Source organism: Nematolebias whitei, chromosome 13 (genome assembly GCF_014905685.2).
Source record: "Nematolebias whitei isolate Nwh7 chromosome 13, NemWhi1, whole genome shotgun sequence".
Taxonomy (NCBI): domain Eukaryota; kingdom Metazoa; phylum Chordata; class Actinopteri; order Cyprinodontiformes; family Rivulidae; genus Nematolebias; species Nematolebias whitei.
The window spans coordinates 19,581,197-19,602,170 of NC_056510.1; the positions used below are offsets into that span (position 1 = coordinate 19,581,197).

General features: G+C 38.2%; 1 protein-coding gene across 1 annotated transcript in view; it reads right to left on the reverse strand.

The window, feature by feature from the left end:
- Positions 1-2,721: 2,721 nt before the first annotated feature.
- The window catches only part of LOC119419123 (potassium voltage-gated channel subfamily H member 7), a 31,879-nt gene continuing 13,626 nt past the window's right edge, over positions 2,722-20,974 (reverse strand). Inside the window, 10 exon segments of the mRNA XM_037686423.1 lie at positions 2,722-2,752; positions 6,064-6,425; positions 6,481-6,661; positions 10,138-10,294; positions 11,882-12,043; positions 12,194-12,281; positions 12,448-12,653; positions 16,010-16,262; positions 19,401-19,600; positions 19,815-20,234. Of these exon segments, the coding sequence (XP_037542351.1) occupies positions 6,096-6,425; positions 6,481-6,661; positions 10,138-10,294; positions 11,882-12,043; positions 12,194-12,281; positions 12,448-12,653; positions 16,010-16,262; positions 19,401-19,600; positions 19,815-20,234 (1,997 nt within the window). The 3' untranslated portion in view covers positions 2,722-2,752; positions 6,064-6,095.

Below are 20,974 nucleotides of genomic sequence, written 5' to 3' on the forward strand. Positions count from 1 at the left end.
ATCCATCCATCCATCCATCCATCCATCCATCCATCCATCCATCCACTTTATCTGCTTCTTTCTTTTTTTCTAATAAAAATGTCATTCACGTTATTTATTTATTTTACCTCCACTGCATCAAATATTTTCAACAACTTCAAACATAGATGTAAAGTTTTAGATTTGATTCTATCTTTCATAATTCATTTTCATTTTCTACCATTTTTGTAATTTTGTTGAAAAGTGGAATATTTGTCAAGGCACCTGTGACTGGCAGGAATTCATCCCCTTGTCCTTCGTGTCCCTCAGAGGAAATCACTGCTAGTAATATCTTCCTCATCCTGCTCACTCTCTTTAGAGGACTGCTTCCTTAAATAGATAACTTTACTAATTGGCATTTATAATGTATATGAATATTTCTGTACATTACCCTGAGATACTACCTCATAATTTCTGCTTTGGTCACATTACATCTGTATTATAATTGAATACTCCATCTGTACTGTTTTCTAAGCTTTTTTATTGTTTCTATTGTATGGGTGTACATATGGTTATGTTATGGTTTTAATTTTACTTTATTTGTGGGTGTACACAGGCTTATGTCTTATGTAATGTTCTCATTTTTACTTAATTTTTACTTTATTTTTACTTTATTTTACTTTACTACTATTCGCACCTTATGTCGAAGCAAATTCCTAGTTTGTGAACCTCGTTCATTGACATGGCGATAATAAACTGATTCTGATTCTGATTCTGATAACTTGTGCTCAATTCAATTGAATTGAAAAATTGTAGCGCTTCCTCGACTGTGAGTCAAGTCATCTGACCTGAAGCCTGTTTTACATTTATTTTGAAGGTAGAGCCTTAGAATAATTAGACATTCATTAAAAAAACAAAAACAAAAAAAAAAACATTGTCATGATTATGCTACAAAAAACGTGGTTATAATGGGAGTTAATGGGACCAGATGCACATTGGTATATTGTGCAGATCTCATATTATGTACATCTTACAACAGAGAAGATCATGAAATCTTATAAATAATATGCAAAACAAATCCTGACCAAGTTTCATGAAATTAGTCTTTAAACTGTTTGACATGTTGAGAATCAAAAATATTAATTAAGCAGAATCTACAGATTTGGTCCCCTAAGGTGCTTTGAGGGTTAAAGTTTATTAAAGCAACATTTGCTGCTGCAGACAATGATATTTACAGTGAAGTCTTATTTTCTCAACAAGGCAGTGGTAATTCATACCGTACTAAATAAACTGCACAGCCAGGATACAAAAAAGACAGCTTTTTTTTAAATTAAAAAATACATAAAGCAAAATAACACAAAGATAAACTTCTGTATCGTGCATGGAAAAGTAAACATTTAAATTTGATTAAATTTATAACTATACAAGTTTTTCCCCATAAAAATGAGTTAGCTGAATCCAATTTAATGCAAATAAATAACCTGTTTCGACATCTGAGTTGTTGAAATACTTATACTTTTTATTTTAATCAAACAAAATGTTACTGAGCAGAAGATTGGATTTTTAATTTTTTTTTATTTACTATATATAGACATCCTAGGTTTTTAATCTAACCCCAGACATCTTTTTGTGGGTTCCCCCTCATTGATGTCTCAGTTCAGACAACTAATTATCAAGAAGTTCATTCAGGTTCAGTGTGAAAACAGCATAATACATTTGTGTATAAATGAAACTACAAAAAAAAAAAAAAAAACCTTGCGTAATTTATACATTCTCTTAAATAAAGGCATAGAAAGAGGGAGCGACACAACTGCAACTTTGTATTTTCATTTATTGCTTTCACAGCTTCAAAACAAGCATTATCACTACGGTGTTTTACTATAGATTCTCTTAAATAATTCATTCAGTAAAAAATAAATCAGAATCTTGTTAACATCTTACAACGAGATGTATTCATTTTCTACAAATATCTAATAATATCTTACTTAAATGTACAACTGACCAGAATCAAAAAGGAAAACAGCAGGATTCACTGATCTATGTTTAGTCAAATAGAAAGATGTTTGGTATAGGCACAAAAAAACCTCTTTATTGGGGCTTGCTTATGCACAAGTACTGTAAATTTGAGTGAATCGCCCATTTCTCTTCCTTTTTCCTCCGGCACAAGCTTAATATACCTTAGAAAAAGACACATATTGACATCATTTAGTAATGTGCTACGTTGGGCTCGAGAAACAGTGCAAAACAGTTTATAAATATAACACATGCACTGCTTTGTAGAAATGCCTGCATCATAGTTGCGTGTCTGAAACGGGGATAACAGCAGATAATCCTCAAATCTGCGTGTAATATTTGTCCAAACACGCATGTATGATGCGTTCTGTTAGCTTAACATTTTACAGTAGGTGCACATCACTGACTGCAATGATAATATTAATGCACATTGTTTAAATACATCTGTAACATATTTGATACTGTAAAGTGGATTACAGCACAATTCTCCAAAACCCCTGAGTCACACTTCAGAGAAGACAGGCATACATCTAAGGGTAAGAAAACAGTTCTCAAACAATGTGCTGCACTAACAGTTGGTGAAAATAGTTTAACTTACGCAAGCTTTATAGGCTCGAAACGGGCTATAACTTTAATGACCTGGTTCAGCAGTGACGGCTGAGGGTGTATGTGTGGACAGGATCATGCAGTATCCTCCGTCCCAGGAGAGGAAATTCACAGTATGCATTTCCACAGCTTTGTCACAGCCTCGGTGTCAAGTGCGTTGCAACAATTTTAGAAACTGGGGGAAAAGAATAGCTGTGTCATCGTTTTTCCACTGCTGCAACAAAGTCACCTACACATACTTCAGGTACACAAAGCAGTGCCAGGCTTTGCTTTGGCTCACACCGTCGTTTCAAAGTCTCGGGCTGCATAGGTCAACTGTCTGAACAAACATCTGCGCTCGCTAGCTGCCAGCCAGACGTGAAAAAGATTAATGGGCTGTCACCATTCAGAATTCAGGATCTTTAAAGGAAGCTTACTTTTTTTCTTGGCTGCTTTTGAGTGGTTCAAATCAAAAGATCCACATTAAACAATAAGTAGCTGCACATGATTGATGCTTATTTTGTCTGTTTTCTCCATTCAGCCCAGAAAGTGCTGGAATCAAGTCAAAGTCTTAAACATCTGAGGATAACGGAGCCTGCAACCTTTTGTGGCCACTGCTTTAAACCAAACAACTATAAGTGGTAATTTGGTGGCTATTTTTCTCCAGAAACACGTCTTTGCTTTGGCCTTTGCTTTGTACTTAAGGGAATAGTTCGGTTTTTTATAGCTCACTGCCATTAAAGGTGAGTGATTTGTAGGCCTGTCGCGATAAACAATAGATCAACTAATCGCACGATGAATAAAAATATTGACCTCATTTTCATTTATCGGCTTTATCGTTTCTTCGTGTCTCTCTCTTTCTACTGAAGACACAGCTCAACTCCAGTGCTCTTCAATGACCCCTCCCTTTCTCTTTAAAATCTGGATTGTTGAGCATGGACTTTGTTGTTTTAACCGTATAAAATCTCGTTTTTGGATCGTTAAATGCAGCTAAGCTGAGAAGCCTAGCTACGAGCTAAGCTAACAGGCCGACCTCAGGAAAAAAACCTCTGTCTTGTCGAAGATCAAAGATTTACGGTTGAAACCCGTGCCTTTGTCTAAAAAGTTGTTTTTCTCTGCAAAAAGAAGCTGAGAACTTGTTTACTGGCTTTTGATCAAAAACTTTGTGTGAAAAAAGCTGCGCTAAAGAGCTCAAACCACACCGAGGGTCCTTTGAGAACCGAAAAACAGGAATAAGAGATAGCCCATGTCACGTCAGGGGGCCTCTCTCCCATTTTTCTTAAAGAGACACGCTGTGCGCTCCCTCACTATCCATCCTTCGGTTCAAACAGTTTTATACTGCCATCCAGTGGTCAAAATAGGCACTACTCACAAATTTGACAATTATTAATTATTGTCAAATTTCAAACAATATTATCGTTTATCGCAATAATTTCTGAGACAATTAATCGCCCAGCAAAATTTGTTATTGTGACAGGCCTAGTGATTTGTCTTTCTGTTAGCAAAATATCTCGTGAACCAGAGGAAACATTTTAATGAAACTCTCAGAAAGTAATCATTGAATGTTAATTTACAACTAATTAAATATTTTACTTAATCTATGTCAAGACATCCATTACAGTATAGCTAAATGACCTTAGCAAACACATGTTAGCTTACTTAATTTTATGGATACTGAGCTAAAACTTGGTGTGGTAGCAGCTGAGAATCACCTCTAACACATTCTGTTTCATTAAAAATCTATGTTTGAAATTTGGTAAACAGGCGGTATGCATCCCTTCAAGAAATGCTTGTTCAATTTAAAGTGATATTGTGTGAAGTTGTCATCAGTTTGGGATGTCAGGTTTACTCAAGAAAGAACAGCTAATGGTTAGCTACAGTTACAGCGGAGCCAGCTAAATAAAATGTCTGGATTTTAAGTCCAAATTTTAAAGCAGCTCATGCAAATGGTATTTTATCAACATTTGCTTTTCAATCACTTTTGCAGTTAGATACTTGGAAGTCTATGGTTATTAACACTGGAGACTGAGTCAGTCTGCGGTTCATTCCCAGCAATGGTCTTTGTGTAACCCAATACCAAACAAGACACATTAAGCATAATGGGGCAGAGAAGCAGTCTGATGGAAAGGTAAGAGGCTGTAAAATTAAATAAAATGACATTAACTTAAACCACTATAATCACTGAGCTTTCACACTGTATTACTTCTGAATCAGATGGTTTTTCTGCCAGTTTATACATAATGTTTTGCAAAATAAGCTTCACATAGACCATTACTGGTGACTCAGGGACAGTCGACTCAGTCTTTAGTTTAAATACTCATAAACTTCTACATGTAAATAATTGCCTAACGCAAAAGTGACTAAAAGTACAGGCTTAGAAATTAGTGTTCAAATGAACTGCTCAGAAATGTCAGAAATCGGAGATAAGATGGCTGAAGAGACCCCTCAGATTGGACACTTCCCTGTCTCCCTTGAGAAACTTCTTCCTGCTATCCCAAACTGAAAATACTTTGAGTACGTTCTACTGCAGGTAAGACAGTGACTGTTGGTAAAAACTCCACAGAGCACCACTTAAACCAGTCTGAACTACCCTTTTAATAGAAGTTGTGACTATGTGTGCCTCCATTCTCACTGTCTCCAGTTTCCACATCAAAAATTATTAAAAAACATGATATCTGGCAGTAGGACTGTATTTTTGGCAGAATTGCAGACACCAACCAAGCATGCTTATCTTTTCTACATTTTTTTAATTGGACTATTGAGGCTCAGCTGGCTAGAGTCACTGGTAAGTTGTGGTGATCTTTGCATGGTAGTAGGTAGTTAATACAAGACCCATATATCAGTGCACTGGTGTGATGCACGGATGTTGGAGGTGCTGGTCCGTCAGACTCGTCCTGTGTGAGGTAGATCAGTCTGTTCTTGTCCAGAAATGTAAGGGAGGGACAAATCTAACTCTTCTTATTCTGGTCTGGTGAGTAAAGATGTTAATGGAAACAAACTGGGGACACCAGATTTCCATGCAGTAGGTCATACGGTGTCAGACTTTGTGACCAACTGTGTGTGCACGGACATTAAAAGCTGAAGAACAGTCACAAGAAGAAGCCCACCTGAGTACAGGGCTTTGCTGGAACAGAAAGTTGTCTAAGTTTCTAAGATGACAATATTATTAAAAGCATCCCTGAATTCAGCGAGACTCTGTGGTGAAGGATGTGCAGTCTCCACTGGGGTGAGGAGGTTCAGAGGAATATAACCAGGCATCTTCATGAACATTACATTTGTGAAATGAAAACGAGTGATTTGATCCAGTTTAGTTATTAAGCTGGCATCTGCTGAGAACCGATTCTTATGTCCTTCTTCTTAAATGCAAAAACAGTGTTTCATCCACATGCACATTAAAATGAAAATCTTATTTCCATATAGCCACTGCGAGTTAACAAGACAGATGGCTGTGCCAGCATGCTGATTAAAATAAACAAAAGTGCTACATAGTAATTACAGCATTATTACCCCAGTGTTGGAACGTGGTGCTCCTGAAAAGTTTATGGCCTTGGAAAGTCTGGGTCTGAGGCGAGTCTGTGGCGTCTTTCGATGCTGTGGCTGGGGTCAGAAGGCGGCGCAGAGGAACAGGAGGCAGGAGAGAGTTCAGCTGGAGGAGAAATCAGTGCCGACTGTTGGTGCACGGTGATCTGTTGCTGCAGCGCATGCTTGTCTGCATGTCTCTGTTTAAAAACGACTGCTGTAAGGCTGTCTTCGTTCACAATGGCCAAGCTGTGCACGGAGTCTTTGGATTCCTGAATGGCTCTCTCCAGTTTATAACTGGGACCCTGAGAAGACACAGAAAGAAAGCATAGGCTCGAGTTCCACAGAGTCTAATGCGATTTATTAAACAAAACAGTAGTCGTCTAATAAAAACAGCATCCGTACTTGAGTGCTGGCATGGCTGAAAAGATGGCTTGCAGTCAGAGCGACTGGCTGAACCTTCACAGCAGGTCTTTGATAGTTTGGACTGGCAGTCACAGTGCTGTAGGCGGGGGGTCCGAGAGTCGGCTGTCTCTGCAGCATTTGCAAGATGGTCTGAATATCTGAGATCAGCTGTGACTCCAGCCTTCAAAAAAAAAAAAAAAAAAAGATCAAAACAGTCAGCTAGACGCGCTGTAAGACAGACATCTTGTTTAATCCAAGACAAGAGGAGTTAAATGTGATGAAGGTGTGATCCTGGCTGAGCCTGATGAGGGCTGAACAGTAGATGGAGCTTCTGCTCCTTACTGGGGGACAAATGAAGAGACTGTAAAGGTGTGGAAGTACATCGAGGAAGAGTAGTCGATGAAAGGCACTGATCTGGCCAGGAGTGATAACGAGCCTCGTGTGGGAGGTGTGACTTCAAGGTTTATTGTGGAAATTACTTTATAATTTCTGTTTAGTCAGTTGTAGACATCATTCAAACTCTAAATTATATATATTAGGAAAAACATAGATGTAATGGACAACATGTTGGTGGTTATTTATAATAATCTCTAAAACAAAGTGTTATATCACCAGTTTTTCTCCCTGCTGTATGATTTAGGACTATTTAAAGCCAGAAAAAACACAATACGACCGAAAAGTGCCGCTGATCCTGCAGCCAGCGTGCATTAGGGGAAAAATAAGGTCAGGTGTACAGCAGAGGATAAAATGTCTTATTTGAGCTTAATAAATTGAGCTGGTCCAGTATTTTAGGCATCCTCGTGTTATCTTTCCTTCTCTGTGGTAATTCCAGCTAAAAATAACTCCTGCTGTTTATTTGTATCTCGGTCTCACGTGGCAGCTGGCGTGTTTTTGATTTTATGGATGATGCATTTCTTAAAATAAAATAAAAATGTTGATTTCTGGAAAAACATCATATCGGTTTGTGATTTTTATTTATTTATTTATTTTCAGTTTTGTTCTGAGTTATCTGTTTAATGGTACGTCTGAAGTCTAGAAACAGAGCAGAGACTTTGCATCAAATTGCTCTCAAGTTTAAAATCCTCCAGCCTCCCACTTCCTACAAGAGATTCTGGCTGCTAGTTGTCTCCTTCCACCTACTCATAAACATTCAGTGCTTTTCTGCGTACTTTTAACAATGTGGGAGGTGACAACTATAAAAATAAAGCAGTTATTAACCGTTAAAAGAAAAAAAGTGACACAAATTGGGTGGAAATGTAAAAAATGCCATACTGACAATCTGGCTTTTCTGTTTCATGTTTCTAACCTAAGGCCCTGTTCAAACCTTGCATTAGAAATCCATCCGATTAGATTGCAAGTGGTCATTTCTGATTGAGAGCGTACCCACCTAGTAGTAAATGTGTATCCTAACACATTCTTATGAATGGTTATAGGTATCTGTTCTGTATGTACAGTATATGGATACAACTCCAGGGTTCTCAAAGTCAGAGTTTCTTTGTCATCCGCACCACATGTGTTACATGTAGTGGAACAAAATTGTGTACACAGGGTCCCAGTTACATCCAACAATAAAACTGTAAAAGAAAAACAGTAATAAGATCTAAAATATGAACTAAGAAAAATGTTAACTAAAAATACACTAAGCACGAATAGCAAAAAAAGCAATACGCCAAACAGCAGCATGAGCACGAGTCTGTGTGAATAGATGAGCACGAATGAACAGCAGCAACAAGAAACAGATCAGCAGCAACATGAAACAGATCAGCAGCAACATGATGTGATTTTTCACAGTGATTATTCTGGTTAGAGATTCATGAGTCTAACAGCCTCAGGGTAGAAGCTGTTCCTCAGTTTAGTGGTTATACACTTAATGCTCCTTAACCTCTTTCCTGAGGGGAGTGTGGCAAAAAGTGTGTGTGCTGGGTGAGTGGGGTCCTTCAAGATGCAGGTGGCCCTCTTCCTGCATCTAGAGGTATAAATGTCTGTGATGGTGGAGAGTCTGATTCCAACAGACTTCTGTGCAGCCTTCACCACTCTCTGCAAAGCTTTTCTTTCTGCAGCTGTGCAGCCTCCATGCCACACGTTGATACTGGAGCACAGGATGCTCTCCACTGCACACCTGTAGAAGGAGGTGAGGACTGAGCTTCCCAGACCAGCTCGTCTCAGCCGCCTGAGGAAGTAGAGTCTCTGATGAGCTTTCTTGATCAGGCTGGTGGTGTTGTTGCTCCATCTGCGGTTGTCATTCAGGTGCACACCCAAGTACTAGTAGCTGGAGACCACTTCCACCGCAGATCCTCCAGTGTTCATGGGGGTAGGTGTGTTTGTTCCTTCTCAAGTTCACATTCATGTCCTTTGTCTTCTTCACATCGATGTGGAGGTTGTTCTTCTAGCACCAGCTCTCCAGGTGTTCCACCTCCTGCCCGTAGCTGGACTCATCATTGCTTGTGATGCATCCCACCACCGCTGTATCATCTGCAAACTTTACAATATGACAGCCTGGATGGGTAGCTGCACAGTCATATGTGAGCAGAGTGAACAGGAGGGGGCTCAACACACAGCCCTGAGGGGAGCCAGTGCTGACGGTTATGGTGGAGGAGGAGAAGTTGTGGATCCTCACTGACAGAGGTCTGTTTGTTAAGAAGTCTAGGACCCAGTTGCAAATGGAGGGGCTTAGTCCCAGTGTGAATAGTTTGTCCATCAGGGTTTGGGCGATCATGGTGTTGAAGTCCACAAAGAGAAAGTCCACAAAGACAATTGTCTAATTGTCATTAGCTGTCTTTTGCACAGCTTCACTGTGAACATAACACTAGCGTTTAAATAAGAGAATGCATTGTGACATAGCGCTGCTCAAACTGTTATTTTGCGATTAACACACACATTATTTCAGCAGGTCCATCCAGCTCGAAAACAATCAGAACAAATGTTAAGCTGAAGAGAAACTCACCATGCAGCGATCATTAATAATAATTATTGATGTTGTTAAAGACTACTATTAATAATTCAAAATAATGTATTGAATAAAAAAAAAAACAACATTTTGAAGGATAATAATTCTGAAAAACAGTCCATTAATAACTTTTAGCAAACAAACAAGCAAAAAACTTGTATCTTCAGAATATTTCTAAAGATGGCTGTTTAATTATTTTTAATTAATAACTCTGCTGCTTGTATGGGGTCATGCCAGTTCAGTAGAAAGTTTAACATCAAAGATCAGGGTGAACTGTAATAAAACCAAACATATGCAGATAAAACCAGTCCAGACCACTTCCAGAGGTGGTTGAATGAAAACATTTTCAGTGTACATCATCATGAATTTTATACAAGTGGCTTTACGCTTAAATGTCCCCCCCAATGTTTGACGTGTCAGAAACAGGTGGATCTCTGGAATCAAATCAGTGTCAGAATTAATTAAGAACTTCATATTCTGTTATGGAAATTTAAATTTGGTAAAACATGAGCTTAACATTTATATAAAACAGGTTTTAAGAAGATAACATGAATGTGAAACATGTTCAATAAAAAAATACATTCAGGATTTACAACAAGCAGAAAGTTGCTCAGACGTAATCTGGTAAAGTCTGTATCCTGGTGGAATTCATAGTTTATGGCAGTAAAATGAGAATACATTTTTACTTGGCTGACTCCAAAAACTTGTACCTGTTTAAGTGCTCCTGAAGTTGACTTAAGCGTTGCTCCACCTCTCCGTACGTGACTTCGCTGGCTGAATTATCCTCCTCTCGCAGGTCCTGGAAGTGTGCTGACTCATCCAGGTATTCTGTGTGCTTCTTGGAGGCCCATTTATCACAGCGCAGATCTGAATAACCAAACCAACACACATGGCTCACTTTTTCACATGTGGGCCAGAACAACGCCATCTCCACACAAAAAGAAACTAAAATAGAATGTAATTAATCTCGGCAGGAAAGCTGTGTGTATGTTCTTTCTGGTAATTTATCAAGCTTTTGTAGCAGGACAACTATTATAGCAATGTTTGCCCTGTTGTTATCTCTGTTGGGCACATGGCACTTTTCAGTCTGCTGTCCTCTGATATCTGCTGTGCCCCTTTTGTGATTTTAAACAGTGTTGTGCCCCTTTTGTAGTTTTAAGCAATGAGGAGATTATTTGCACAGCTTGTTCTACCTGCACAAACCACCATTAATCTAGTGGTCTGTGCAGTGGGCTTTGTGCTAACATGAGTTGTACAGGTTAAGTAGTTTAATCTTGAGAGGTTTTTTACTACGTCTCCTGTTGTTCACATGGATAAAGATGGAATTTGTACTCTAAAGACACTAAATGTTAAGTGCAATTTGCGCTGTTGAGCTAAGACTGTGAATTAACAAGAACTGCTGTAAACTCTCATATAAAGGTATGAAAACCTCTTGAAAATTATATGATTTCAGACACCCTAAAGCTGATATTTGTAGCTCTCACTGATGCTAATTAATTTCACTAATAACTAAATCTCCCCATTGATGCTAATGTTTCAGCGATACAAGTCAAGTAGATCCAAAGTCTGTAATAAATATTCTAATTGTACATCTTGGTCTTTTTTTGAAAGTATAAGTTTGAAACGTTCGAAGGTAAAGGTGAATATTTCCAGATTATGTCATTTTTGTAATCTAACTGGACATTATTAGTAATCAGCACACCTGCTCTTTATAGTGTGATTATTTCCCCTCTCTGCTTATATACTCTTAGTTTTCCTTTGGACACTGCCAAATCTCTCTCTCTCTCTTTCTGTGTCTCTCTGTCTCTCTCTGTGTGTGTGTGTGTGTGTGCATGTTTGATTAGGTCCCATTTGAGGTCTTGAACAAGCATACACACCTGTCATTTGGGGACACCTTGGCAATTGGGGATGTGTGTGCTCCTCCATGCCTTCTTAAGTCTTTAGTTTTTGCAGCATCTTTTCCATAAAATTCCAAGATGTTTTTCCTCCTACTTGCAGTGTCCTGCACTTTGGTCCCCTAACTTCTCAATTAGGACAACTTATTATTCTTCATATTCTTAGTTTTGCGTATTTCTCAGTTCATATCTTAGATTTTATTACTGTTTTTCTTTACAATTTGTACTTATGTTGGATGTAACTGGGACTCTGTTTATACAATTTCATTCTACCGCATGTACCACATGTGGTGCTAACGGCAAATAATAAAAAAAAAAAACTTAGACTTTTCACTTTATGCTTCAAATGACAATTTAGCCACCTAATGTTAGCAAGTCCAAGGTGAAATCATTCACATTTAGAAGTTTCAGTATGCCATAATGAAAGAAAACATGTTTATGTTTGCTCTGATGTCCTAGAGTCAAACAAAGAAATTCAAGTAAAGAAGCAAGGGAGCTGAACTTGCTAATGTCAGAAAATGCAAAACAGCAAGCAAGATCTTTTTTTTTTTTTTTTTACCTCCATCAGATGTTCTTCTGCTCAAGCTGTCTGTGACAATAAGATCCGAGTCTAGGACTGGAACACTCAGTGAGGAAGAACCAAGGGCAATTGAACATCTCTTTAGGCTCAAGTTGGATCCTCTTTCCTTTTGAGCGTCTTTAACCACCTCCTTGTTTTCCTCTGGAGAATAGCAATCAACAGGAGTTAGTGAAATAACACCATACTACATGCCCTAGAGAATACATTTTCTCAGTGAGCACCACTCAGCAAACACTAACAAAGAACATTTGATACTACAAAAGAATGGCCAGCAGATAAGTCTGTACTAACCTTCAGGTACATCCGGGGTGAACGAGATTCTTCTTTTCATGCTTCTGTTGCTCTTACTGTCTGAATCACATCCTTGGACACTAGGGGGCTACAAAAAATAAACTTAATTAAAAAAAAAATGGTAAAAACTTTGAACTTGAAACTAAATAATTATATTAGAATACCAAAAATGTCTTACTACAGTAAATTAAAGCTTTTAAAAAATACCACAAATTACTGTATAGGTTTCCATGGACATTTTTAATATTTCCCACCTTGGTAGATTCATCTCTGAGGTTAAAGGTAAGCTCCAGGTTGTTGAAGAAGTAATGTGAAAACTCAGGGTACATATCAAGCACCTCCAGCAGATCTTCTCTTTGAATGGTGCTCAGGTCGCAGTAACTCAGTGCACGCACATCTGCATTGGACTTCCCAGGCTTTGCAAAAAGATGGATCATTTCTCCAAAAATGTCATTTTTTCCTGTCAGTGACAAACACACATGCAAAGAAAATCCATTATAGTATTTAATTAGTTGGTAACAGGGGAAATATTGACTTTGCCTGCATAACCTTTGTGTTTCAATAAAAGACATTTGTGTTGAAATGTATTAATTTTATTATTATACTCAGTAGAGCTCGGCCAACACATTGGTAGGGCTATAATTTAGATCAATATACGCATTTGGAGACATATTTGTATTGGTGATTGGCTCATTGTGCGCCAATATAAACACCTTCTATTTTCACCCCTAAAATGCTGGGAACGAGCCGCGTCCTTACTTGAAAATGGTGTAATTGTACAATGTGTCCAGCAGAGGGCGCGTGTGTACTACCTTCAAGTCATGGCCATGCGGAACACTTGACTCACAGCACAGCTGAAGCAGGGAGCAATATTGTGTATCGTATTTTGCTGAACATGCAACGTTTATTGTAACTCATTTGTAAAAAATAAATAAATAAATAAATTATCTTCAATCCTCCAACCCGCTTGTCATTAGCTTAGCCTCTCAAGTTAGCAAGCTAACGTTTTGATAGCCTAGCATAGGCCATTGCCTTGTAAAACTTTATCCAGAACAATAAATCTAACGTAGAGGTAAATATATCAGTGTTAGCAACGTTATTTTTGTTGTCCTCAATGAAATGCATTGTTTGTCTGAAATCTTTACGTCTCTTGCAAAGAAAAAAAAAATGCTGCTGTGGTCACTACTAATTAGGCCTTCACCATCTGTGACTGACTAAACACTGAACAGGGAAGGGCATTTCTTTAATATATATTTTTGTAACACACTTGATAACTTTATGGTGAATAGTGGAGGATAGAAAATGTGAATGCATGTTAGGAAGACTGTTTCAAGACATAACGCATTAAAACAGGTTTAAAATAGCTGTATACTATGATTCTTGGGGGTAGACGAATCTAAAAAATTTCCAGCCAATACATCGGTTATTGGCATTAGCCTTCCCCATCCCAATATCGATATTAACGATAGCCAAAATGTCCATATCGGTCGGGGTCTACTCAAGAGCAGCAGAGGTGTTTGTTTTTGTACCCTTTTCTTTCTCAGAGTATTTTCTCCCAAGGCCTGGGCATCAGCTTTCGCTCTATCTTTGATCTATTATTTATCCCGAGGAATAACCAGTAACACAAAGCAACTTTGATGTGAAGGGGGAACTGGAGGGTTGATAGTAATTGACACACTCCACACGTTGTGCACTTCAAAGGAAAATATTTGGGTTGATAAAACTATTACATAATGAAGCCACTTCTACAGCAAACTTCCTTAATTCCTTGACATCTACTGCACCATAAGCTTAGTTTTCACATAAAAGACTACAAAGATTCTATTGCTTGAATGCGGACCTATTTTTGCAAAGAACAAGCGGTTTAGTCTAAAGGCCATCATAAAAAACCCTCTTTGTTGGTGTGTGGGGTTCACTAAATGCCAACTGTGTGCGCAGGGGTTCAGGAAAGAGAGACACGATACGTTGGCTGCCAGTGTTCTTTTCACAGCGTGCACAGGACGCCTTTCTACTGCAGAGGAAAGCCTCACACAGAGTGATGAATTTCTCCCCAACATGCAGCTCTCAACACATGGATTTAGGTAATCAGTAGTTTAGCAGACTAATTCCACACCCATGGAACAATGCAACTAGGTTTGCAGAGGTCAGCATTATTAGAAAAGACAAATGCTCCAGCTCTGTTTATTTGCCCCCTTGGGTTGTTCGAGACCAAAAGCATTAGACCAGAAACTACAGAAGAAGCAACATAGAACAAACACAAGAACAAGTGAGAATCCATCCATCATTTATCTTTACCGGCTTCTTCCTTTTCGGATTGCCGAGGTCACTGGTGCTCATATACACCAGTTACTGTGCGAGAGGTGGGGGGCAGAATTTGTCTATAAATTTTGCTTGCAGCTCAAGCACTTAAAAAAAGTGAATTCAATTTCATATGTACACACCCACACAAAACATCCTGATGCATGCTCAATAATCCAGGCAGCAAAATCTAACGACGTTAAGTCAGGTCCTCTGGACGGATTCAAAAAAATCAAAAAATTAAAAACGTTGAAATGTTTCGTTTTTAATCCAGAAGACTTAGTCAGTCCGAGAAGCTGCAATAAACATAGTCTTATAGTCTAACCAGTTTATTGTTGACATCCAAAACTAGCTGTTCACATGATAAAGGAGGACCATCAGCCTAATGACCGATCGTTAGTGCTCTGATGGCTGAGTGATAGGTGACAATTGGACATGGAGGCCCCCGCCCCTGTTTAATGATGGACAATTTCTCTTCACAAAGATGGCCTCCTTCACTCCTCTCTCAAACCGTCGTTCCTCTCTATCCAGGATGTGAACATCTTCATCCCCGAACGAGTGACCTCTGGCCTGGAGATTAATGTAGACCGCAGAGTCCTGGCCTGATGATGTTGCTCTTCTGTGCTGGTCCATCCTTTTGGCCAGTGGCTGTTTAGTTTCCCCCATGTAAGACTGATCACAGTCCTCCTGACACTGAACATCATACACAACATTGCTCTGTTTGTGCCGGGGGACTGGATCTTTGGGATGAACCAGTCTTTGCCGTAATGTATTTTGGGGTTTAAAAGCCACTGGGACGTTATGTTTAGAAAATAAACGCCTCAGTTTCTCTGATACTCCCTCAACATATGGAATTACCACTGGTCTGGGTCTGGGTTCCTCCTTTTCACCTGATGGTGAATCCATCCATGAATCGTTTCAACAAGTTTTTTATTTTTTATTTTATTTTATTCCATCCAGAAGACCTGACTTAACTTTGTTAGACACCCACACAAAGTTATTATTTTCCTTTTAAATAATTATTTGATTTTTGTTCTAAATGCATACTCTCATGTTTACCCTCTTTATGTTTAAATAAGTCTTAAACTTATATTTATGCATTAGCAACACTTAGAATCCTTAAATATTATATGTGCAAATAAAATACAATCTGCATTACAATCAACACATCTGACTCAGAATAACCTTTCACTTTTCAAAGTACAGGGTGTATTGAGTGTCTGGTGTTGACTGAGCACAAAGCCTGCTGGGAGCTCTTCTATACAATAAAAGGGGCGACTTTGACCTTTTACAATTGATCACTTATCATAAAGGAGATGGAGGTTCTATGAGCAGGAGACTGACTACATGCATAAATAATTACAGACTCTGTCAAAAGGTCAAATGACAACAGTCTTGGTGCTGCTCAGTTCAATCTGCCTGCAACAATGTCATCTTATTGTAATTAGCAAAATGTAGCAAATTAATTAAGGAAAGTATCAGTGGATGTCGCAACATGGCAGTAAATAATGTATTTACCCAGGATAGCTACTACAATGTCCTCTTTCAGTATCTCAATGGAACCACGGGACAGGAAGTAGACAGCTGTGAGAACATCTCCACTGTGAACCAAAGTGTCTCCGGGAGGTGCATGAGTGGTTTGGAAGCGCATGGCCAAGGCCCTCAAGCATCCTTTTGTGGCTCCTTGGAAAGCTTTGCAGTTGTGTAGAAGATTTCTGTTGAGGTGGAGGCAAATATCTGCCTGCAGGCACTCAGGAAATCCTTTTAACACCTGCGATGCAGAGGAAATACGGTGAGTTCAAAGCTTAAAATGGGGGTTTATTTTCTTTAAGACATACGTTCAGATGATGTATACCCCACCCAGGGGATGTAGTGTTCAGCTAAGAATAAAATCAATGTACTTGTAGAAAGGTAAGTTATAATTAGGCTTGATAAAAGAACACATACTGACTGAGATTTACAGTAGATTCATTATATACCTCAGCAATAGTCACAGGGCAAGATGTGTGACTAATGCGAAAAATGTAGACACAGTTTAGACACAGACTTGAATATGAACAGCTTGCACCCCCTCAGCCTTCTAATTCAGAAATACCAGCAAAACAACTAAAAACTGGTACAAAAAAGTGCAAAACATAAAAAACAGATAAAAATTGTGACATTTCTCAAAACATAATAGTGTAGTGAACTTGACCTGATGTCAAAACTTGACCTTAGGATCATATGGTCAGAAACTGTCATTTCATTGATTTGCATCCAGAAATACAGGTTGACCCATCCTGAGACTTTCTTTCTTGAATTAATCAAGTGGAAAAAGACAATTCTCTATGATCATTACTATTTTACAAATGTTTTGATAATCAAATTGTGTTAGTTCAAACAATGTTTACATGTTGAAGTGAACTACTCATTTTTATTTACTTAAAACAGTAATAATGATTTTTAATCCTCATTCAAAGAAGAAATCAGGTTAATATGCATTTCTTGATTTTCTGTCTTCAATGAGCGAAGTTGTAACTGTGTCGAAGTTCAAGTTTCGGTCAACTGAAAGTTTACTGAAAAGAAATGTCATGTTTAACTTTTACAGCAAGATACTAGGAGAGGTGGCTCCACGAAGTCTGAATTCTCCATAACAATCTTTCTGTCTGTTCTTAAACAATCTTAATCTTTTTCCTTGACTTTTCATAACACCTTACATCACAAAACACACCTCTGTTTGGGTCCATCGACCAATCAGAAGCTCTCAAATGAACCGGAAGTAGAGCCCATTTAAATGTTGGCACTTCCTAGTTCAACCAAGAGAGTTTTTGGAGTTCCAGAATGCAGAACGCTGGAATTCAGGATGCTGCTGAAAGAGAATCAAGCTGAACCAGAGACGATTTGGGAATTATAACTTCTGTTTGGATAACCTCACGACTCCAGGGGTTTTTAGCTGTTCTCACAGAGACGCTGAAAGAGTTGAAAGGAGAGCTCTACACCAACGCTGAAACTATCGTCTGCAAGGTAAAAAGTTCTATCTCAACCAAGCGTACCGTTGGCCCAAGCTGATTTCCAAAGGAGCGTGCATGTTCTGGTTAAAACAGACAAATTCCCTCACACATCTCTCTGTAGATAAACCTCATCTTTCCATCTTTAAACTCTCCTATCTGCTAGCAAATTAATCCAGATGTTTTCAGAAATGTCTGTGGTGAAGCAACGGAAAATCATGGCCGTATGGTTTCCTGGTTGTAAAGCTGATTAATTATGTCGTTATTTTTCAATTCTTGCCAATTAATGTAAATGTGTGATGTGTTAAACTTGATTCTGTTAATAAATGACCCACTCGTTTGGTGAGTCAAAGATAATTAACGTCTCACGTCCACATTTTATTAAATTCAATGCACGCATGTTATACAGGCCAGAAAAATGAAAGAACCCGTTTAATTGATGAATATATCTCAGGATATGTCATACTACAATAGTAAAAAACACAATTAAATTTTTTTTTTTTTGCTTTGCTGTATTCAGAAATGCTGACATTTTTAGAATGTCACTGAGTTTTCATCACCTTTTGTTGACTAGTTTGTTTTATTTGCAGCCCATAATACAAAAACAAGTTCAACATAAATGCATTTTTTGTTAATCTGGCTAATTTAATCCCAACATTTGGGATGTTGCACAGATGCTACAGTCACTGCTAGAAAACACTTGAATAAAAAGCATGAAAATGTGTAAACTAGTTACATTGTTTCTTTAATAGCCAATCTGTTAAAACTCAAGAAGATCTGATCTGATTCAAGATGATTTTTGAGTATTTTAATAAATAACTGTGTGATGCTGTATTCTTTAAGGTAGTCAGATGGATCACTGGCTGCTTGAAATGCTTTTTGCAAAAAGGGAAACAAACAAAACAAACAAACAAACCAAAAAAGTCATTACAAGTACGTAGGAAATTAATTTTTTGTTATGCAATAAAAAAATCTAAAGAAACTTTAGATTGTCCAATAATTTAAAGCTTTTTTTTTTTTAAACATAAAAATGAATGAGGATGAAAATGTAAACATATTGACATCAAGTGACACAAATGCAAGCGAGTAAATTTCCAATTTCCCAACGTATGGGTCACCTAGTGTTATATTTTATTAATATAAAGACAAAGCGTGAGGGTTTTAGCTGCATTTAGCAGCATGGTTGCTGACTTAAACTGACTAAAGCGCCCTGAGCCTAATCCCCACTCTTCTTGCATGTAATAGTAACGACTGTGGTCACTTAAAAAGTAAAAAATGCAAAACGCCCACTCTAGAGCCAGCTGCTAAATTTTTCTGGGCCACTGCAAAAGCACAGTGACTGTAAGAAAATGCCAACTGTGTATAAAAACTCTTATTCTAAGTCAACAAAACCACAAATACTGTATTCTAAGTGAAAGTAATTAACTGTTTTGCATAATTCATTCACTCAAAACTACTCTCAAAAACTGTATACAGTGTAATAAATACTTGTAAATTTGACTTTATAGCTTTTTGTTTTAAGAAAATGCATTTTAAATGACAGCTAATTTAGTTTTTGACGTACTGTATTATTTCTGCCTGACTTGGTTCAACTGGCATACAGAGGGGCTAGTCATATTGTTCCAGATATACCAAACATAATTTCTGCTTTGTGTAGAGAATGTTTTATCATTCCAAACTTTACTTTTTTATTCTGAATAAAAGCTAGACAGAAAAGATCATATAAACCAGAAACAGAAGTAATAACAATGCATGTACCTCCTGCTCTTATACCAATGAAGAGATGTCCATCCCAATGAAAAGCAAAGGAGAGAAAATAAAGCGCTTTTAGCTTTGCATAGTTCATTATTTCCATCCAATGCAGTTATTTTACTGGCCATCTTTTGTAGTTACACTGACAGGCAGATGCTTTTTTAGATTACCGTGTTCATGTCAATGCCATTGGTGTAGGTCCACGAGTGCTGGAAGTACTCTTCAAGCCTTTGCCTCAGCGGGTTCGGAATCTGGTGAAAGCGGATGAACTCCTTGACCCGTAACATCTGAGCGTGATAGCGAGCCGTCCCCGAATACAGCCTCTGGATGATGGCAGAGACGTTCCCAAATATACTGGCATACATGAGAGCTGAAATACAAATAATGGGCGAGTTATACTCCGCAAAGAGTTTTGCTAGTTTGCTGCTGAACAAAAAAAAAAAAACTTAAGAAAATGCTGCCATGAACAAAGTTTTACCTAGAGTTTGATTTAAAATATGCCAGTAATAACTTTTAGAGTATGCAGAACAAGGAAGCAACACTGAGAGCAGATGCATGCTGTAAGCAGAAAATAAAATACTCACAGCCAATTAGCATGACACATATGGAAAAGACCTTCTCAGAGTTGGTGTTCGGGGACACATTCCCAAAGCCCACACTTGTGAGACTGCTGAAAGTGAAGTAAAGTGCTGTGACGTACTTGTCCTTGATGGAAGGGCCAGAGCTAGGGTCGCTGTAGTTGTATCTTTTCCCTATGGACACAGCCAGATTGTCTAGCCAGCCAATTTTGTGCTGCAGGTAGGGCTTCTCAACGTTGCCAATAGCATACCAAATACAAGCCAACCAGTGGGCAATGAGGGCAAATATGCACATGAGCAACATCAGGACTGCAGCTCCATACTCAGAGTAACGGTCCAGCTTCCTGGCAACACGCACCAACCGCAGAAGCCTCGCCGTCTTCAACAGTCCAATCAGAGTGGTTGTCTAAACAGGATGTACAGTAAAGAAGTTTATCAGTATTTTCAGTAGAGATGCGAATGATACCTTTGTCAAAACTAAACATTCTCATCGCTGAACATTTCCTTAATGACCATAGAAAAAGATGAAAGTGCATAAGATTTAAAGTATCATGGTTGACTTCTGAGCAGACTCAGGATCGGTGCATCAACAGCACCATTCTATAAAGTCTGCACCGTTGTATAAAGAAAGAAAATAAGTCCCGGAACATTTAACGGTTATAGCAGTATGCATGGATAGTTGGATACTTGAAGACTAAGGGGTAAATAGCAGTCATGGCAGAGTTATGAACAATGGTAAAAGCACAGTAGACTAAAACTACAATAATAACCAAAATCTGAACAACATCCTGCATTTTGTAGTTTAAATCTAAATAGGAGAAACATCAATATCAAAATTGGACAGAACTTTTTTTTAATGTTTAAAAATGTTCTAAGTGTGGCTGATTTCCAGTTTTTTGAAGCGTATTGGTTTCAAAACCACTAAACGGTTGTCACATTGTTTTTGTTGTTTAAACTGTCTCTAACGATGTCCAGGAACCTCTCAGGTGACGTCTAACGTAAAGCAACATTCAGGTTGTGCGAGGTCTCAGTCAGCTGTGAATGAGCGTAAAACAGGACAACACTTTTATCTTTTAAACAAGGGTCATTGTAGTGCCATCCATTATTTTCAAGGTTACAGTTTTAAAACAACAAAATTGCAGCAAACTTTGAGAGCTAGCATGACT